This window comes from Miniopterus schreibersii (genome assembly GCF_964146895.1).
Source record: "Miniopterus schreibersii genome assembly, chromosome: X".
Classification (NCBI taxonomy): domain Eukaryota; kingdom Metazoa; phylum Chordata; class Mammalia; order Chiroptera; family Miniopteridae; genus Miniopterus; species Miniopterus schreibersii.
In genome coordinates this window covers 56,294,565-56,315,452 of record NC_138104.1, presented here as the reverse complement: position 1 = coordinate 56,315,452, position 20,888 = coordinate 56,294,565, and the positions used below count along the sequence as shown (strand labels likewise).

Sequence of the window (20,888 nt, the reverse complement as noted above, 5' to 3'; positions counted from 1 at the left end):
CTTACAGGAAGGCAGAGGGTCCCTGTATGTGGCTGCTCAGTGCAGACCTCTGGTCCCTTACTACTTGGGTGCTACACACTTTGAGACTACCTTTCCTATCGTCAGCACCCTAAGCATAAGACTCTGGTCGCAGCTGCCATTAGAAGCTTTGTTTCACTAGAAAGGTCCGGTCCCCTCCTCGCACACACTGTTCCCTGGGTCCCTCTGCCCTCCATGCAGGCACTCCTTCCCTTCTCCTCAGCTCTGGGTTTGAGATCACTGGTTTTGGATGCCAGTCTGCACTCCCAAGTGGAGGGAGCTTTGCAGTCTCTAAGCCTCAGGGCCTCAGAGCCCAGCACAGGCTTCAGGGGGGGACTCCCCCTTTATATGCTCCCCCTCTCTTACTGGACTCTGTGATGTTTCTTAAGTGCTCCCTACTTGAAATATGTCCACTCAGGTATATTGCTCTGGTTTTTCCAAGCTGGTTACATAGTATTTTTAGAGTAATTCAAGTCCTTGGCTGGAAGCAGGGGTGCTCTGCTGCTTCTCACAGTGCTGCCATCTCTCTGCTCGACCTTTTCTTTTCTTTTTTATTGTTTCTTTTTCAGTGTAGAAGCCTTTTAGTTTGATGTAGTCCTAATTGTTGATTTTTGCTTTTGTTGCTTGTGCTTTTGGTGTTGTATATAGAAACTCATTGTTAAGGCTGATGTTAAGAAGCTTTTTCCTTATCTTTTCTTATAAGAGTTTTATGGTTTCAGATCTTACATTTAAATCCTTAACCCATGCACTGGGCAGGTAACTCAGTTGGTCAGAGCATCGTCCTAATATACCAAGGTTGTGGGTTAGATCCCTGGTCATAATGGATGCATAAATAAGTGGAACAAATTGATCTCTCTCCTCTCTCTCTCTCTCTCTCGCTCAAATTAATAAATTAAAAAAAATCCTTAATCCACTTTGAGTTATTTTTTGTGAATGGTATAAGATGGAGATCCAATTTCATTCTTTTGCTTGCATGTGGATATCTAGTTTTCCCAGCACTATTTGATAAAGACTATCCTTTCCCTATTGAGTACTCTTGGTTCTCTTGTCACATATTAGTTGACCACATATACGTGGGTGTATTTCTGGGCTCTCATTTCTTTTCCATTTCTCTATGTGCCTTTCTTTATGCCAGTATCATACTGTTTTGATTACTAGAATTTTGCAATGTAGTTTGAAATCAGGAAGTGTGATGCCTCCAGCTTTGTTCTTCTTTCTCAGGATTTCTTTGGCTATTTGGGGTCTTTCATGGTTCTTTACAAATTTTAGGATTCCTTTATCTTTTTAAAAAAATAATATATTTTTATTGATTTCAGAGAGGAAGGGAGAGGGAGAGAGAGATGGAAACATCAGTGATGAGAGAGCGTCATTGATCGGCTGCCTCCTGTACACTCCCTGCTGGGGATTGAGCCCAAAACCCGGGCATGTGCCATGCCCAGGAATCATATCTCCATCTCCTGGATCATAGGTTGATGCTCAAGCACTGAGCCACACCAGACTGGCTAGGATTGTTTTTTCTATTTCTGTGAAAAATGCTATTGGCATTTCAATAGGGGTTACATTGAATTTATAGAATTTTTTTAAAACAAAATGTTTTTCTTGATTTTTTTTTTTAGAGAGGAAGGGGGAGGGAAAGAGGAGAGGGAGAGAGAGAGAGAGAGAGAGAGAGAGAGAGAGAGAGAGTGTCACTGTGTGGGAAAAGCATTGATTGGTTGCCTCCCGCACACCCCGACCGGGGATCGAACTCAAAACCTGGGTATGTGCCCTGACTGGGAATCGAATTGGCAACCTTTCAATGCATGGCATGACACTCAACCAACTGAGCCACACCAGCCAAGGCCTAATTTATAGATGGTTTTAGGGGATTTTGTTGTTGTTATTGAATTGTAGGAGTTCTCTATATATGCTGGATATTAATCTTTTATCAGATATATGATTTGCAAATATTTTCTCTCATTCTGTGGTTTGCCTTTTCACTCTGTTGATGGTGTCCATCACATAGCTTTTTAATTTTCATGAACTTGTTTACCTAAATTTTCTTTTGTTACCTGTGCTCTTGGCTTATATTCAAGAAATCATCACCAAATCCAATGTTATGAACCTTTCCCCTTCTATTCTCTTCTAAGAGTTTTATAATTTTAGCTCTTAAGTTTAGCTGTTTGATATTTTTTGAGTTAAATTTTGTATATGGTATAAAGTAAGTATCCAACTTCATTATTTTGCATGCGGATATCCTGTTTTCCCAGCAACATGTCTTAAGAAGATTGTCTTTTCCCTATTAAATGGACTTGGCACTTGTGTCAAAGGTCATTTTAACCATATCTACAAGGGTTCATCTCTCGGATTTCCATTCTATTCCATTTTTCTACATATCTGTCTTTATGCAAATACTATACTCTTTTGATTACTGTAGCTTTATAGTAAGTTATGAAATCAGGAAATGTGTATTTTACAGCTTTGTTTTTCTTTAGAGATTGTTTTTGGGATTCTTTGCGATTCCATATGAATTTCAGGATGAATTTATTTTTATTTCTCTTAAGTATGTCATTGGTTTTATTTAATTTTTAAAAATATGTTTTTATTGATATTTAGAGAGAGAGGAAGGGAGAGGGATAGATAGAAACATCAATGAAAGAGAAACATCGTCGATTGGCTGCCTTCTGTACTACTGTACTGGGAATCAAACCCGCAATCTGGGCATGTGCCCTGACCGGGAATCCAGCTGTGACCACTTGATTCATGGGTTGACATTCAACCACTGAGCCACACCCAGCCAGGCTGTCTTTGGGTTTTTGATAGAGGTAGCATTGGACCTGTCAATCATCTTGGATAGTTTGACATCTTAACAATATTAAGTCTTCCAAGTCATGAACATCATGTCTTTCCATTTATTTGTGTCTTTTTAAACTTCTTTCATCAACATTTTGTCGTTTTCCATGTACAAATCTTTCACCTCCTTGATTAAGTTTATTCCAAAGTATTTTATTCTTGATGCAACTGTAAATGAAATTGTTTTCTTAATTTCTTTTTTGGATTGTTTTTGTTAATGTACATAAATGCAATTGATTTTTGTATGTTAATTTTGTATCCTGTAACTTTGTTGAATTTGTTTATTCTGATTTTTTTAGTTGATTCTTTAGGGTTTTCTTCATGTAAGATCATGTCATTTGCAAACAATTTTACTTCTTCCTTTCTGATTTGTGTACATTTTATTTCTTTTTATTGCCTAACTGCTCTGGCTGGAACTTCCAGTACTATGTTGAATAGTGTGTCTGTTTTGATCGCAGTTTTTCTTTTGGCTTTTGTTTTTTCAGTTTCCTAGTGTGTCATATTATGTGTTTTCAATGCTGAACACATGGTATAAAGAATTATAGAGGCTCCAGATGATATTATTTCCTTCAAGAAGTGATTTAGTGTATTTTGGTAGGCAGATACATTACAAGCAGATCACCTTAGTCCAATCACAGATTGAGAAGATTGTGTTTTAGGCTTTGTGTTTCAGGCTTTCTGAGAACTGGTCTATTCCTGATTTGCCTTTTCTATTTGGGTGTACCCCATCTTTCAGGCATTTAACTGAAAGCCCAAGGTGTTTATAACAACCCCTTCCACATAGAAAGGTCCTGAAATTGAATTTTTCTTCCTAGCAGTGAATTTAATACTTATTTTCTTGGCCCCCTCAGCCCAAGCAAGCACAGTCTAAGAATAAGCAAATGCCTCAAAGGGAAACTGCACAGAGAGTGGTGAGGTTACTTCTCTCCTCAGTTTTGGCTTCTCAAGTCCTGGCTCTCTTAATTACTTTTTGATGCCACCATCACCTTTATTTTTAAAATTCAGCCATTGTAGTTGTTCTTATTATGAAGGTTAGTCTGATACTAGCTATTTCATCATAGCTGGAAGCTGAAAGTCTACCTTATTTTTTAAAACTGTGGCACAATATATCATAATTTAACCATTCTTATCCATACACATTAGGTTGCTTCTAATTGTTTTGCCATTACAAAGTATGTTGTAACAAACATCTTTGTACATATATCCTTGTGTACTTGTATATGTGTTATATAGGATAGAGTCCTAGAATTAAGGCTATAGGTCAAAGGTATGTGAATTAAATTTTTTATAGGTAATGCCAAATTGCCTCTGATTTACACTACTACCCAGAGTGCTAAGAGTGTCCATTTCTCCACATATTAAACAGCATGGATATTATTAATCTTAGCTTTTGTAAAATTGATGGGCAAAAACTTGTATTTCATTGTTGCTTTGCCTTACATTTCCTTAATCATTGGTGAAGCTGAAGGTATGATAAGTTAAAAAGTGTAGTACCAGGAAAGAAGAAACTGTGATCAACAGCACTATGAAGTAAAACCAGAAACATACACACACATACATAGACAGTCTATGTGTGTATAATAAATGATAAAGGTGGCATTTCAAAACAGGGTTTATATAAACTAGTCAGTCAACTGTGCTAAAAAGACTGGCTAATTATTTGGCAAACAAGTTACAATTCTTATCTCATAAGATAAACTAAAATTAAAACTCTAGACTAAGAGTTAAATGTAAAAATATAACAATAAAGAAAAAAAAATTCAGTGAATATGTATTTGACCTAGGAATGGGGTCTATCTCTCTAAGTATAATAGCAAAGAAAGAAACCAAAAAGGAGAAACTTTTCCTACATAAAAATATAAAAATTCTATATATATAAAAATAAAATATAAAATTAAAGGGAAATAATAAAAATAGCAAAATATTGCAATAATATGTGGAAGACAAAGTGTTAGCACTCCCAGTATATAAAAACACCTTATATAAACCAGTAAGAAACTGACAATTTTCCGGTAGAAAAATGGTGAGAATATAAGTAATTTGCAAAATAAGTAGGAAAAAAGGCTACTTAATTTATGAAAAAAAATTTGTCATCCATGTCAAAAAACTGAAGAAATGCTAATACAGATATTAAAATAACATTGTAGGAGGTGATTTAAGAAAATGCAGTAGGGTTTATGATGTATTATTATGTTGCAAAAAACATTACAAATACTGCTATTTCTGACACCATTTTTTAAAAATCAAGTATGTATTTATTTTATAAAGATTTATTGGAAGCAAAAGCCCTAAAGCAAAAGCAGTGGCTTCCTGTGAGTGGTAAAATTATAGGTGATTTTTATCTTTTCCCTTTGTACTCTTCTCTATTTTCCAGTTCCCTGAAGTTAAAATGTACATTTCAATTTGTAATCAGATAACTTACTATTTATGAAACTTGGAGAGAACAAGAATAGCATATCTATTAAAATAAAATGAGATAAATTCAACAACTCCTGAAGAAAGATATATCCAATAAAATAGGTATATTTGCTGTTTAAAAATTTGCACAAAGGCAAGAAAATAAATATCTAAAAAAAGTTACAGAGTACGACATATATACATTATAAACCTCATGGATTAAAGTTTACCATAAAATATACCTAAAATTGATAAATATATATGAAAATGTGTGGAACCTGCTAGATATGCAAGTAATAAGGAGACATAATTTCATAAAAAGTAAAGCAAAAATGAAAAAATACATATTCTCACCGGGAATTAAAGAAAGGAAATTAAAATAACTTAGGTATATTAAAATTATTAATCCAACAAAAATGATTAAAAAAACCCAATGTTGCATGGGTAGTAAAATTTTTAAAAAGGTATATTTTGTTTTTATTGATGTCACTAAAAATGGGTTGGTCTTTTTAAAGTATAACCTGGCAACAGGTAAAATGAGCTAAAAGTTGTTCATACTCTTATCTATAATTTCTTTTCTGAGAATATACTCCAAGGAAACAGAAGTACATGTATGAATGCCTGTACAAAGGGATTCATAGAAGGATAAAATTTTTGGAAACAATTCAAGTACCCAATAATAAGGGAACAGTTACCCTAATTTTATGGAATAACACATAGTTCTTTCAATATGTAAAAATATTTACATAAAAAATAAGTGAATAAAACAGAACACAAGTTAATATGTACACTCTACATATATGCATGAAAATGTACCTATGTGCACTAACAGATTAGAAAAGAATTAGCACTATATAAAGATTTGAGTTTAATATTTATAAAGTTCTTAAGTTCCCAAAGTTGTTTAATCTCATAACTTAAAAAGTAAAAAGACATTAGGGAACTGAAATATATGAAATAATGAGTGTTGGAGGTGAAGTAGAGAATCCAATTTACATAACATATAAGTAAACACATCTGATGAAAAAATAACTTTGGTTATTTCCCTTGGTGGAGTTAAAGCTATCATTCAATGTATGCTTAAACCAATTTTTTTATTGTGAAATGGATGCAATAATAGAATTTTGAAGTCAATCATTTGATAAGCCATCAAATCATACTTTTCTTGACTTTCCCAGGGAAATCTATCCTGTTTCTCCTGTACTCTGTACATAACACCACTGTTATAGCATTTATAAGATTGTACTATAATTATTTGATTATATGTCTATGCCTCTTACAGCATCTAGTCCAGTGCTTGGTACATAATAAGTGAGCAATAGATCCTTATGAAAGAGTGAATGAAGGACCATATTTGAAAAATAAATGTAGTTTGTTACTTGAGTCTCTGAAATGTTTGATAATTCATTAAACCTAACATCCATCAGTCCTTATTTCTTTTGACTAGGAAATAATAACGTAGTAAGAGGCCCCAAAATGGAGTGTACACTTTGAAAAGTAATCAGTAAGGAGTTCGCTTCTGTTTGTTGGAGAGGTCTGATGTGATGCAGGTAGATTCCAGGAATGATGGCCCAGATCTTGAAAGTTATCTATATCCTAGTAAGATTGTTGTGAGTTTTGAACAAGGATGTGAAAAAGCAAAGGGTAAAATTAGCCTATCCACTCCTGTGTGAGAGTCAGAGAGAATCAGGTCAAAGGTACCAATAGGACTTGCATGAATCCCAAACTATAGAAACTTCTTAGAGGGGCAAAGAAGGTGACTACAAGATCAACTAATACTTAGGGAGTAAGATTTGGGCTACATAGAGAAATATCTTCCTTATATCAAGGGATTTAATACTAATGGACTGGTATCTGGAGACTAGGAGCACATTATAGCCTGAGGCTGGAAAGAATGGTCAAGGAGATTTTTAAAAAACCACACACAACAGGAAGCAGGTTCTGAGAAAAACTGAGGTACCCATACCACCTAGTTAAGTATCAACCCAAATCAATCTCAGAAGTTTCAGAGTCTTAACTTGGCATTTACCTCAGAAAGGGTTGAGTAAGGGGAGGGAACTGAGTGCTCAGAATTTTATAATATTCAAGCTAATTTGTGGGTAGATTTTAGAAGTCAATTAGGATATGAGACCTGTACTCAATAAACTTTTTAATTTCTATGTGTTTATATTTTTAGTTTTCCATTTTTTTTGGTAAAATTTCTTTGGAAGATTCTAACCTTGCACTTCAATATTATGACTAGGATGGAAGAGAAGGGAAATCCATATATTCCTAAAGCCAGATGTAATGTTAATAGCTCTGGGAGTTCAGGCCTTGCTGGCATAAAATATGTATGCCTAGGAGACAGATAAAAGTCAGCTCTGACTTGTTGGTCCTTCCCTCTATGGCTGATTCCCTCTCATTTAGATTACTACTGAGATCTATATTACTATAGAAATTGAGTGTCTGGAGTAGGTATTAGTAAAAAGAGAAGGAGGATGGTTTTGAGCTGGACAAGATTTGGCTTGGCTGTAATTACTAACAGACAATTTTTGGTGAAGAAAAAAGAGTATACACACAAACACAAACATATACACAAACTAGGCTTTGGATTGGTAAGTGGCAATCCATTAAGATACAATCTTTACTTACACATTTACTCCTTTGTGGCTTGATTTAACATTGTATTAATTTGCCATTGGTGCTAAAACAAATTACCACAAACTTAGTGGCTTAAAACAGCACAGTTTTATATTCATAGTTCCGGAGGTCAGAAGTCCAAAATGAGCCTTTGGCTATTATGAGGTAAAAATCAAAACCAAGGTGTTAGCAGGGCTCATTCCTTCTGGAGGCTCCAGGGGGAAATTCCTTCTTGCTTCTTCCAATTACTAGAGGATAATGCTAATAGTCTTAACCACTCCAATCTCTTGCTTCTGTGATCACATCACTTACTTCTTCTATACGTTGATCTCCCTCTGGCTCCCTCTTATAAGGACACTAGTGATTATATTTAGGGTAATCCAGAATAATCTTCTCCATCTCAGTCTCCTTAATTTAGTCACACCTGCAAAGTCCCTTTTGCCATGTAAGATAAGGTTCACAGGTTTAAGGAATTAGGGTTTAGATATCTTTGGGGGGCCTTCCACAGTCTACCAGCCTTCCACTGGCCCCTAAAGATTCACATCCCTTCCCCATGCAAAGTATATTTATCGCTTCCCAATATCCCCTAAACTCTCAACAGATTACTGCATCAACTCAAGTCCAAAATCTCTTCTAAATATCATTAGCCCCAAAGTCCTGAATCTCATCATCTAAATCAGGTATAAGTGAGAATCTGGGTATGATCCACACTGAGGCAAAAGTCCTCTCCATCCGTGGACCTTTCAACTAGAAAATAAGTCACCTGCATTCAAAATACAGGTGTAGAATATAAATTATAGACATTCTCATTTTGAAAAAGAGAAAATGGAAGTAAGAAAGGAATCAGGACCCCATGCAATTTTGACTGGGCAAACTCCATTAGGTTTCAAGGAGTAGTAGTAATCTGTGGCTTGAGGCTCTGCCCTCTAGGCCCAAGGCACCTCCCTTGAAGTCATCCTTTCTTTTTCTTGAAGGGGTAGCACTTGTTTACAGCTGGATAGTTTTATTACTGCTTCCTGACTGTAGAATTTTAGGAGTCCAACACCCTTCTTTCATCTTGTCCTCCCTCTGTTCCTTTCATTCCACGCTGGCAGTGTTTCCATTAGTAAAACATTCTAAAAAACATTGTAGGTCTTGCATATACATCATGGGGGTTCAAGCCATTAGACAAGAGGGTCCTCCCTAAGATCTTTCCTGGATAATCCCATCTCTGTTCCTAGGAGAATTCTGCTGAGATGGTTGAGGGAATTTGTTCGTCATAGGCCTAACCTCTTCAAAAAGTCCTCTGTGTGAATGAATACTCTGATTTTTTTATCTTTCCAAAACCCTAGCAAAAGGTTTTCCAGCCATACCCTTGACCATTTTTCCAGAGCATGCTTTCCTGACAGCAAGTCTCCTAATTTTATCATCTTTTCCAATCTAGAAAGGTTGAAAATTTTATCAAGTCCTGGTTTTAATTTTTTGCTTTACTGTTTTTCCCTCAATTTATCTCTTTCTTCTTGAATTTTACTATAAGCAGCAAGAAAAATCAGGCCATGATTTCAACACTTTGCTTGAAAACCACCTCAGCTAAATATCCAAGTTCATCATTTATTGTTCTGTTTTTCACATAACTATACGACATAATTCAGCTAAGTTTTCTGTCATTCTATAACGAGGATCCTTTTCTTTAAGTTTCCAATAACATGTTCCTCATTTCCTTCTGAACCCTTACCAGCAATGCCTTTATAACAGTTTATTTAAGGCAATCTAGACTTTTTCTGCTCATGTTACCCCAAATTCTTCCTGCCTTTATCCATTACCCAATTCAAAAGCCACTTGTACAGTTTCAGATATTCATTATAGCATCATCCCACTTCCCAGTACCAAAATCTTTAACACTTCCCTATTTCTGCTGTAACAAATTACCACAAACTTAAGGGGCTTAAAACAACACATATTTATTCTCTTACAGTTCTGGAGGTCTGAAGTTCAAATGAGTCTATAGGACCAAAACAAAATCAAAGTGTCAACAGGATTGGTTTCTTCTGGAAGCTCCAGGGCAGAAGCTGTTCCTTGCCAATTTCAATCTCTAGAGGCTATGGGTATTCCTTGGAAAACTTTGGCTCACAGCTACATCACTCTGATCTCTTGTTTTTGTTGTAACATCTCCTACTTCTATAGTCTCACCTCCCTCTGCCTTCCTTTTTAAAGGACACTTGAGATTACATTTAAGGTCTACCTGGATAATACAGAATCCTCCTCCTCATCTCAAGCCCCTTAATTTAATCATACTTGCAAAGTCTCTTTTGCCACATAAGGTAATCTTCACAGGTTCCAAGAATTAGGATCTGGGTATATTTGGGGGCCATTATTCAGCCTTCCAAGAGTAGTTTAAAAATTCTGCATATCTTTTTTTAAGTTAATAGTGCAGTAATTTGTTTAATGTGAACTTTGTAATAAGTTGTATAAACTTGTAATTTGTAGTAATTTGTTTAATGTGTCCATCACTAAGCTTAATATATAAATTAAATAAAAATAAGTACTAATTAAAAATAAGTATTATATTAAGAAGTAGAATTTTTTTTTATTGTCAACCAATTCATTACATGACAAAGTATAAAAGACCTAAAAACAAGTTCTTTGGCTACTACTCTCCATAAAGTTAGCATGTATTCAACACTGATATATAGTTCCCTAGAAAGGGAAGAACATGTTAGTTAAGCACACACTTGGAATGAAGATACAATATTGCCTGGTAACAGTCACACCCTATATACCAAAGAGTTCATAAAACACAGCTAAAATGATCAAGCCTACTCAGTATATATAGCGTTAGAAACTTAGATTCTAGAGACTCTAAATTCCTTCTAAGATCCAGTTTAATAAAGCAATACAAGGTAAAGAAAAAATAAAAATGAAAGAACCCCCCGCTTGTTCAAATAATGCTTTGATTCTAGCAGGCTGGTCAATCTCCTTACCTAGGCTGGAATAAATGTGGCTGAGAATGCGAGCTGGTTGTACTCTGATGGGGTACACCTCAGCAATGGTCTCCACATCAATTCCCTTGTCCTTTAAAATGGCCTTAATTTCTTCTGTCTCAGCTAGAATGGAAACTGTAAGAAAGAAAGAAGATGGGATCAACAGAAAATTTTATTTCAGTAAGAACTTAAAATCTCTCAAGTCACATAATTTTTTTGAAGGGAAGAAAAAGGATAAGAGAGGAAATTAATAATTATTGGAGAACCATGATGAAACAATTATCATGCTAGGTACATAATGATGTTATCTAAATGAAAAAGGAAAAAGATTTCACGACCAGAGAGTATCATATTCTGGTTTTGGTCAAGTATCTATGTGTTCCTAGAGAATGCCACACTCTCTTTATATCTGGGATTCCATATTTAAATATGGAAAAAACTTGGAAAATAAGGAAAAAATCCAACACACAGTATGCTATAATTCCTCAAAGCTATTTCATATCTTTACTCTTAAGACCACAGCTAGGATTATAAGGGTAGTAAAGAACACACTAATAAAAATTGATCTATATAAATTATTTAGTTAATCTCTCCCCACCCACGGTGAAGGCCTGGGGTGGGGAGTGGGTGGGGGGTGGAAGAGGTTAATCGGGAAAAAAAGGGGACATCTGTAATATTTTCAACAATAAAGATAAATTTAAAAAAAAATGAATTACCCTATAGCTAGAGAATGGTAGAAGGCAAGTAAATTGGAGATAAAGAATTGAGGTACCATAGTTGAACTTGTGTGTGGTTGTTTTGGTGAAGGGGGGTAGGGATAAATACTTTTCTAGACTCAGAGCCTGCCAAGCCTGCACAGCTCCGTTTTGTTCCTCTTACATTCATGACTCTGTTATTTATTTATTTTTTAAAATATCTTTTTATTGATTTCAGAGAAAGGAAAGAAGAGGGAGAGAGAGAGATAGAAACATCAATGATGAGAGTCATTGATCAGCTGCAGCCCGCAACCCGGGCATGTGCCCTGACCGGGAATCAAACCCCGATCTCCTGGATCCTAGGTGGACGCTCAACAGCTGAGCCATGCCTGGCTGGGCTTACATTCATCACTCTGAAGTGGTAATCATATTTATAAGGGAGGGGACCAGGCTGGCTCCCTGAATCTTCTGTTCACTCTCCCTCTATGAGACAGATATTTGACATTAAGTACCAGGGGCAAACAGGCATCTAATTCCTGTTCCTCTAGTGCTGGTATATGTGTTGAATTGGGTTAATAGGAAAATGAAGATACTACTTGGTTCATTCTAGCTTACAGGTATTCTTTATGGGTTTTGGGGGCAAAAACATAGTTAACAAAGAAGATGAGAACAGCATAGACAAAGGTTCAAGGGATCTCCTTTGCCATTATCTTTTGTGTATTTTTCTAGCTTGGGAACATCATGGTGTTCCACTGCTGTGGTCTGGGACAGGATATGCAGAATATTGTGATTAGAGAGGCCCCTGGATATAACATCATCTTGATTACTTTTTTAAAAAAAATATGTTTTTATTGATTTCAGAGAGGGAGGAAAGGAGAGGGAGAGAGAAAAACATCAATAAATGACAGAGTCATTGATCAGCTGCCTCCTGCATGCCCCCTACTGGGGATCAAAGCCACAACGTGAGCATGTGCCCTGACCAGGAATCCTACCATGACCTGGTTCATAAGTAGACGCTCAACCATTGAGCCTCACAAGTTGGCCTTGATTACTTCTTTGTGAAAAAATTTTATTGAATTTATTAGAAACATGAAAAGGACAAAGATTCTCCAGGGAAAATGTACAGAGGAGGAAAAATAATAGGCTGAGAAAAGTCCAGGGAAACACATGTGGTCATCCATTCATTCATTAATAAACATTTACTAAGCACATAAATGGATGAAGTACTATGCTTAGCACTAGGGATATAAAGATGAATAAATTACTCTCTCTGTTAGGAGGTTATAGTATAATGAAAGTGACACACACATAAATTGATTCTAAAATAGCCTGCTAGGTAAATAGAGGTATGCACAAAACATTATGAGACCACCCAAGAGTGATACCTATGAAGTATGGGATTGGTAGGAAGTACTTTCAGAAAGCACGTCCCAAAAGAGTTGATGTTTAAACTGAGTTTGAAGGAATGAATAAGTTAGCCAGGAGAAAGAAGGGACTAGGAATGGAAAAGCCATTTTAGGTAGAAACTCCAGAATGATCATAAAGCATAGAAATGGAAAAGAAGGTGGTTGTATTGGGGAAGGGGATCACAGTGGAACTACATGCACTTCAATACTGCTGTAGTATAAAGTACCTTGTACAGCGGCAAAAGGGGAAAAAAAGAATCTAGAAGGCAGACAACATGAAGGGCATATGTGTCACTTTAAGGATTTTTAAAAATTTTATTCTTGGGCAATGATTTTCAAACTGCATTTTATTGAGCTTCAGGGGTCTGCACAGGGCAATGCAGTTGGTAGCAGGAGTATAGGGGACAGAAGGAGAGGCAACTGAACAACACTCGGGGGCCCCAGGAATAGTTCCAAACCCCAAAACTCAGTTTTTTGTTTATTTTATATTTTACAAAACATTTAGAAAATGCCGTTTTGGTACCACTTGCTAGGCACTGAAAAAAGCTAGGGATACAAAGATAGACATCATGATCTCTGGAGAAAATTACACTGACATTGTGTCCTGCTAGAGGGATTAATAGGACTTAATCTGATAAAGGTGAGGGTAAAAGTAAGGGAGAAATTTTTCCATACAGAAGAACCAGCATAGACAAAGGTTCAAGGGAAATAGAAAACAAGGCAGATCTAGGAATTATAAAAAGTTCTTTATGGGAGGGGCATGGAGTGTGAAAGGGCAATGGTGAGAAAAGATAGTGGGGATAGGGTCAGGGAACAGATCATAAAGAGCTTGGTAAGCCATGTTGAGGAGGTTGGCAATGGGAAGCCCCTGCAGAGTTGAATCAGGGTAATAACATATACAAATCTCAATCTTAAAAAGAACATGTTCACATTGATGATTACAGAATAAACTGATAGACTATAGTGGGTTTAGACTGAAGTCAGTGAGGCCACTTAAAAAGTTATTGCAGGGAGATTAAAAATGGAGGTGGACTGAGTGGAAGCTACACTGATACTATCCTGGGACCAACCTGGAATTACAACTAAAATATAGAAAAAACATCCTGAATAATCCACTGCAACTGAAGATGAGCTGGAGAGCACACTCATAACCAAGGACACAAAGTGGAGACAGCATAGAGACTGGTAGGAAGTGCAGAAGCACGAGAGGGCTGACTGGACTCCCACAGGCAGCACCTGAAGGTGCTGGAGGATATCTCAGCTTTGGGGGTTACCACTGAGGATTTTGGGGCCTAACCAAGACTGGGCTTCCCAGTCCAGAGCACCAGAACTGAGAAAGGTGCCCATATAACATCTGGCTGTGAAAAGCACCTGGGTTTCTGTCTAGCAGGGAGAAGCATCTGGAAATGCAGGCACCCTCTTAAAGAGTCAATGCACAAAGTTTTATGTGCAGCCACGCATTTTGGGCTCCAGCAGAGGGAAGGCAGAGTGGACTGGAGCTGTGTGAGGAGAATCTAGGTTTGTGGGCTCTGAGATAGAGCTCAGAGGGCACCCCTCTGGGTTCCTATGCCAAGTCATTCCCCCAGACTGCAGAAGACATCTTTTTCAGGCAGACATTTTGCTGCTTTTCCCTGCTGGAAAACCTCTCACCTTACCCCATGGAGTTTCTACAGCCTGAGGCTCTTTAAGAGAATCAGATTAATTGGCCTATAGGCAGAGGCAGATCTCAGAGTGCTTTGAGTCTTTGCCTGATCTGCTTCTGAACCTGGGCCCTGGAAAAGCAGACTCTGGTGTGCATCTTGGTTCTGCCCAACCACACCCAGGCCCAGTAGAAGAGACCACATGCCGAGGGTTGTTGATGGCTCAAACAGGGTACTCAGGCCAGTCACAAATTGTATCTGACATGGGCTTGCACCAGAGACCCTCCAAAAAGACTGAGAGTCCTAGCAGATCTACCTAATACATAGAAAAAAAACACAAACTGGTAGCCAAAATGGGGAGACAAAAAACAAGCCCCAAATGAAAGAACAAGAGAAGTCTCCAGAAAGAGCTAAATGAAATGGAGATAAGTAATCTACCAGATACAATGTTCAGAATACTGGTTGTAAGGATGTTTAACAGCATGAAAAAAGATATGGAAACTATGAAGGAAACTAAGAATGACATAGCAGAAATAAAGAATACATTGGAAGGAATAAAAAGCAGATTATATGAAACTGAGGATCAGAGCAGCAAATTAGAAGACAGGTAGAAAAAACACACACAATCAGAGATCGAAAAAGAAAAAACAGTTGAAAAACAGGAGGATAGTTTAAGGGAGCTGTGTGACAACAAGAAACATAACAACATTCACATCATAGGACTGCCAGAGGAGGTTGAAAATAAGCAAGGGTTAGAGAACCTGTTTGAAGACATAATGGCATTAAACTTCCCTAACCTGATGAAGGAAAATGTCACACAAGTTCAGGAGGTACATAGAGTCCCAAGCGAGAAAAATCCAAAGAGGCCCACGCACAGACATATCATAATTAAAGTGCCAAGAATTCAAAACAAAGAGAGAATATTAAAGGCAGCAAGAGAAAAGCAATCTGTTACCTATAAAGGAGCTCCCATAAGGCTGTCAGCAGACTTCTCATCAAAAACTCTACAGGCCAGAAGGGAATGGCATGAAGCACTCAAGGTAATGCAAAAGAAGGATCTGAAACCAAGACTACTCTATCCAGCATGACTATCATTCAAGATAAATGATGAAATAAAGAACTTCCCAGACTGCCCGGCCAGGAGTGGCTCAGCAGTTGAGTGTCGACCTAGGATCCAGGCGATCAGGGTTCGATTCCCGGTCAGGGCACACGCCCGGGTTGTGGGCTCGATCAGTGGCTCTCTCATCATTGATGTTTCTGTCTCTCTCTCTCCCTCACCTTTCCTCTCTCTGAAATCAATAAAGATATATTTAAAAAAAAAAAAAAAAGAACTTCCCAGACATAAAAGGCTAAAGGAGTTTATCATCAGCAAACCAGCATTGCAGGAAATGTTAAAGGAACTGCTGTAATTAGAAGTAGAAATAGAGAGAGAGAAAAAATATCCATAAAGAATTAAAATGGCAATAGATAAGTATCTATCAATAATAACCTTAAATGTAAAACAAGTCTCTACAAGTTTAAGAAGATTAAAATCATATCAAGCATCTCAGATCACAAGGGCATGAAATTAGAAATCAACTATATTAAAAACACTCAAAAAATTTCAAATACATGGAGGCTAAAGAACATGTTATTAAGCATGAATGGGCTATTAATAAGATCAAGAAAGAAAGAAAATACTTCCTGGAAACATGAAACTGAAGACACAACAACCCAAAAATCTATGGGACACCAAGAAAGCAGTGCTAAGAGGGAAGTTCATAGCACTGCAGGCCTACCTCAAAAAGCAAGAAAAATTTTTAGTAAACTATCTAACCCTACATCTTAAAGAATTAGAAAGCTCCCATGTGAAGGTGTCCTGACCAGGGCGTTTGCTGGGAGTTTTTTTTATTACTGCTTCAATTTCTTCAGTTGTTGTTAACCTTTTCGGGTGTTCTGATTATTCCTTATTCAGTTTTACATGATCTCACTCATATGTAGAATCTAATAAACAAAATAGATGGAGGAACAAAATAGATCCAGAGACATAGAGGCATGGAACAGACTGATGAATCTCAGTGGCAAGGCGGGAATGGGGGAGTGGGTGGGGAGAGATTAATCAAAGAACTTATATGCATATATGCCGAACCCATGGACACAGACAATAGTGTGCTAAAGGCCTGGGGGCAACTGATGTGGGTGGAGGGGATCAATGGAAAAAAAAGGGAGGGAGGTATCTGTAATACTTTCAACAATAAAGATAAATTTAAAAAAATATTAAGATATTGTGAGTATGGAGCACTGAAGAAACATCATAGAGTCTGGTAAGAGAAGGGGGCACAGAAAGGGGGAGCACCCCCTGAAGCCTCTGCTGGGCTCTGAACCCCCAAGCTTCAGAGGCTGCAAAGTTCCCTCCGCTTGGGAGTGCAGACTGGCATTCAAAAGTGGGGATCCCAAACCCAGAGCAGAGGAGAAGGAAAGGAGTGTTCTGTGCAGAGGGCAGTGGGCCCAGGTGAGTGGTGTGCCCACAAGGAGGGGACAGTGTCTACCTAGCAAAACAAAGTTTCTAATGGCGGCCCACGATCAGCGTCTAATGCTCAGGGTGCTGACCATAGAAAAGGCAGTTCCAAAGTGTGTGGCACCCAAGTAGTAAGGGACCAGAACTCTGAAATGAGCAGCCACATACAGGGACCCTCTGTCTTCTTGCAAGGCATTGTGTTGAGCCCCAGAAAGCATTTAATCTGAGTGGAGCAGGGAAGGGGAAGAAAGCCCTCCCACCCTGAGTTCCTAGTGGGGAGATTCTGGGATTTTTTGACCAGCCCTGAGGGATGCAGTGGTGGAGTACGTGGAGCCGCCCTAGGTTTACTGAGATCAGCATTGTATGAGAGCTGAGTGGAGCTGACTTTGTGTCCCCTCCTGCGGGGTGCCTTGGCATATGGGTGTTGGGACCTTGCAGGGTAAATTCTCTGCTTGTGTGTTGCTTTGTGCATGTTTGAGTTTTTGGTCGCTGAACTGGCTCCGACCTTCCTGGCTTGCATTGGACAGAAAGGACAGTGAAAGCTGGAATTTGTTTCTGCATAGTAGAGTGTTTGAGGTGGGCGCCTGGTGCGACCAGCCAACCAGATCTGGGAAGGAAGGAACAGAGCACACCTACCTCTCCTGCAGTTGAGAAGCACCACCCCCAAAAGGAAAGGGCTGGTTCAGCTCACTGCAGCCCCAGATACCCCCAGCAGGGCACAGTCCTGAGGGGGAAGGGAGAACAGCTCACAGAAAGACATTACAAGAATAAGACTCTAAGGCACTGTTGTTTGGGAACTGGAGAAAAAACTGAAAACCCTTGTTGGGGGCTGGGTAGGAAAAGTGCTCATTGGAATGTTTTTTAATCAAACTCACTGAGCCCAGGCTGCTGGAATTGTCCATACAGAAAAGGCAGCAGACTGAAGTCAACCTGAAACTACAGCAGGCCATTGTATGTGAAACTAGAATTGGAGGATAGGGTAGAGACTGAGGAGCTTGCTGTGGAGCAGAGACTAACTCACTCACAGTGAGTGCTTGACAGTGATACCTCTAAGAAAGGGGAGTGATATTCCGAGCTACACTAGCCATCTTGCATCCTAAAGAGTCTACAGAAGACTCTGGAATAAGACCAGGCAACTGCAAGGTTACAAAATACCTGACAAGAGGAGGTGGTCCACAGAGAGCCTCATATCAACCAATTACCTAAGTACACCAGAACCAAACCTAGATAGCAACTCACAGTGGCTGATACACAAGTATCTCCCAGGAGAACAGAAATCAGCATACAAAACAGGGAGATGTAGATGACATAAGTGCCTAGAAGAAACTCACGTGACTGACAGTCTTATTTATTTTTCTTCTTTTTAAATTTTACAATTTCTTTAAAATTTTTAATTCATTTTTTCATTAAAAGAATTTTGTTTTGCTTAGCATGTTTTTTGTTTTGTTTCTTTGTTTTGTTTTGTTTATTTGCTTTGTTTTGTATTATCCTTGCTTCTACTATCAAGATTTTCTTGATATTCCCTGCTTAATTTCTGGGAATTTATCCTTATAACCAACAAGTTTACTGCTTTTCTCTATAGTTTCCCCCATATCTCTTACTAGACTCCCTCACTGCCCTGGCTCTATCTCTCAATCCATTGGCATAACTCTTCCTTCTTTCTTTCTTTCTTTCTTTCTTTCTTTCTTTCTTTCTTTCTTTCTTTCTTTCTTTCTTTCTTTCTTTCTTTCTTCTTTCTTTCTTTCTTTTCTTTCTTTCTTCTTTCTTTCTTTTCTTTCTTTCTTCTTTCTTTCTTTCTTTCTTTCTTTCTTTCTTTCTTTCTTTCTTCTTTCTTTCTTTCTTTCTTTCTTTCTTCTTTCTTTTTTCTTTCTTTCTTTCTTTCTTTCTTTCTTTCTTTCTTTCTTTCTTTCTCTTTCTTTCTCTTTCTTTCTTTCTTTCTTTCTTTCTTTCTTTCTTTCTTTCTTTCTTTCTTTCTTTCCTTCCTTCCTTCCTTCCTTCCTTCCTTCCTTCCTTCCTTCCTTCCTTCCTTCCTTCCTTTCTGTTTTTTTGTTCAATTGACAGTTTCTGTTATTCTCTTTATTGTACTTTTATTTTTTCATTTTCAACTATTATCCTATTCCTATTTTTTCCCTTAATTTTTTGCTTGCCCTTCTTTCAGATTCTTTTCTCTGCCCCTTTTATCTCCCAGTAGCTTTGTTATTTTTTAAGTTTTAGTTTATTATTATTATTTTCTGAATTTTTGTCACTATTAACAACAATGAACTTTTCTCCCTCTAGCTTTACTTTTCCTTCTCTCTTTTTTTTTTTTTCTTTTTACCTTTATTATTGTTATTATTCCTTTAGATTTTCTGGTCTCCCTTCACTCATCCAGTACTATTTTCACTTGGGTTGTTTTCACTGTAATCGTCAAGACACTTAGTAAGATACCCCTTGCTTCCTGGAAGTTTAGTTGTGTCATGTCCTGCCTTGCCAGCACCCCGTACAACAGCTTACATGACGAGGCTGGGAATCAGACACACAGTTAGCCAACCTGAGAGGAGAGTCCTCCCAAGCATCAGTCATCAACAATCTAGACCCAATCACAACAGGAGAGCCCAAAGAACCCACAAAAGGGACACCCACAAAAGGGAGATGCCTAGAGCAAAGAGCTCAGAAGTATAACGAAAGCACACCTCTGTCTCCACTGGACTCACACTACAAAATCCCTCCCATTTAGACTGGGAAACAGCAATATATCTAATATATAGATACAAACACTAAGAGCCATAAAAATTGGGAGACAAAGAAACAACCCTCAAACTAAAGGAAAGGAAATATCGCTAGAAAAAGACATCAATGAGATGGAGTTAAGGAAGTTTTCAAAAACAGAGTTCAGAGTAATGGTTATAAAGATGCTCAAGGAAATTAATGAAAAAAAGGCACTATGTGGTAAGGTCAAGGAGTTTAGTGAAAGCATGAAAAAACAGATATATATCATGAGCAAGAATCAGGTAGAAATAAAAAATACTATATCTGATATCAAGAATACACTGGAAGGAATTAAAAGCAGGCTCAATGAAGCAGAGGATAGAATAAGTGACTTAGAACATAAGGTAGAAAAAATCACTCAATCAGAGCAGCAAAAATAAAAACACTTAAAAAGCATGAGGACAGTCTAAGGGAGCTTTGGGAAAACATGAAGGAAAACAACATTCTCATTATAGGAGTGCCAGAGGGGGAGTAAAGAGAGCAAGGGATAGAGAACTTGGTGGAGGAAATAATGACAGAAAACTTCCCTGTCCTGGAGAGGGAAAAAGCCACACAAGTTCAGGAAGCACAGAGGGTTCCAAACAAGGGTGACCCAAATTGACCCACTCCAAGACACATCATAATTAAAATGGCAAATGTCAAGGACAAAGATAACATTAAGGGCTGCAAGAGAGAGACATGCAGTGACCAACAAGCAAACCCCCATAAGGCTGACAGCTGATTTATCAATAGAAACTCTTCAGGCCAGAAGGGAGTGGCATGAAATTCTCAAAGTAATGAAAAGCAAGAACCTGCAAACAAGACTGCTTTATCCATCAAGGCTATCATTTAAAATTGAAGGTGAAATAAAGAGCTTCCCAGACAAAAAAGGCTAAAGGAGTTCAGTACCACCAAACCAGCATTGCAAGAAATGCTGAAAGGACTGCTCTAAGACAAAGAAAGAATAGTAAGAGAAAGGTACATCAGCATAAAGGGGGAAAATGGCATCAAATAAGGATATATAACAGTAACTTTAAATGTAAATGGAATAAATGGTCCAATCAAAAGACACAGAGTAGCTGAATGGATAAGAAAACAGG

General features: G+C 37.7%; 1 protein-coding gene across 1 annotated transcript in view; it reads right to left on the bottom strand.

Annotated features, from left to right (window-relative positions):
* Nucleotides 1–20,888, bottom strand: part of PHKA1 (phosphorylase kinase regulatory subunit alpha 1) — a 208,546-nt gene that overhangs the window by 88,819 nt on the left and 98,839 nt on the right. Inside the window, exon 15 of the mRNA XM_081125812.1 lies at nt 10,824–10,958. Within this exon, the coding sequence (XP_080981938.1) occupies nt 10,824–10,958 (135 nt within the window). The remainder of the gene's footprint in view (nt 1–10,823; nt 10,959–20,888) is intronic.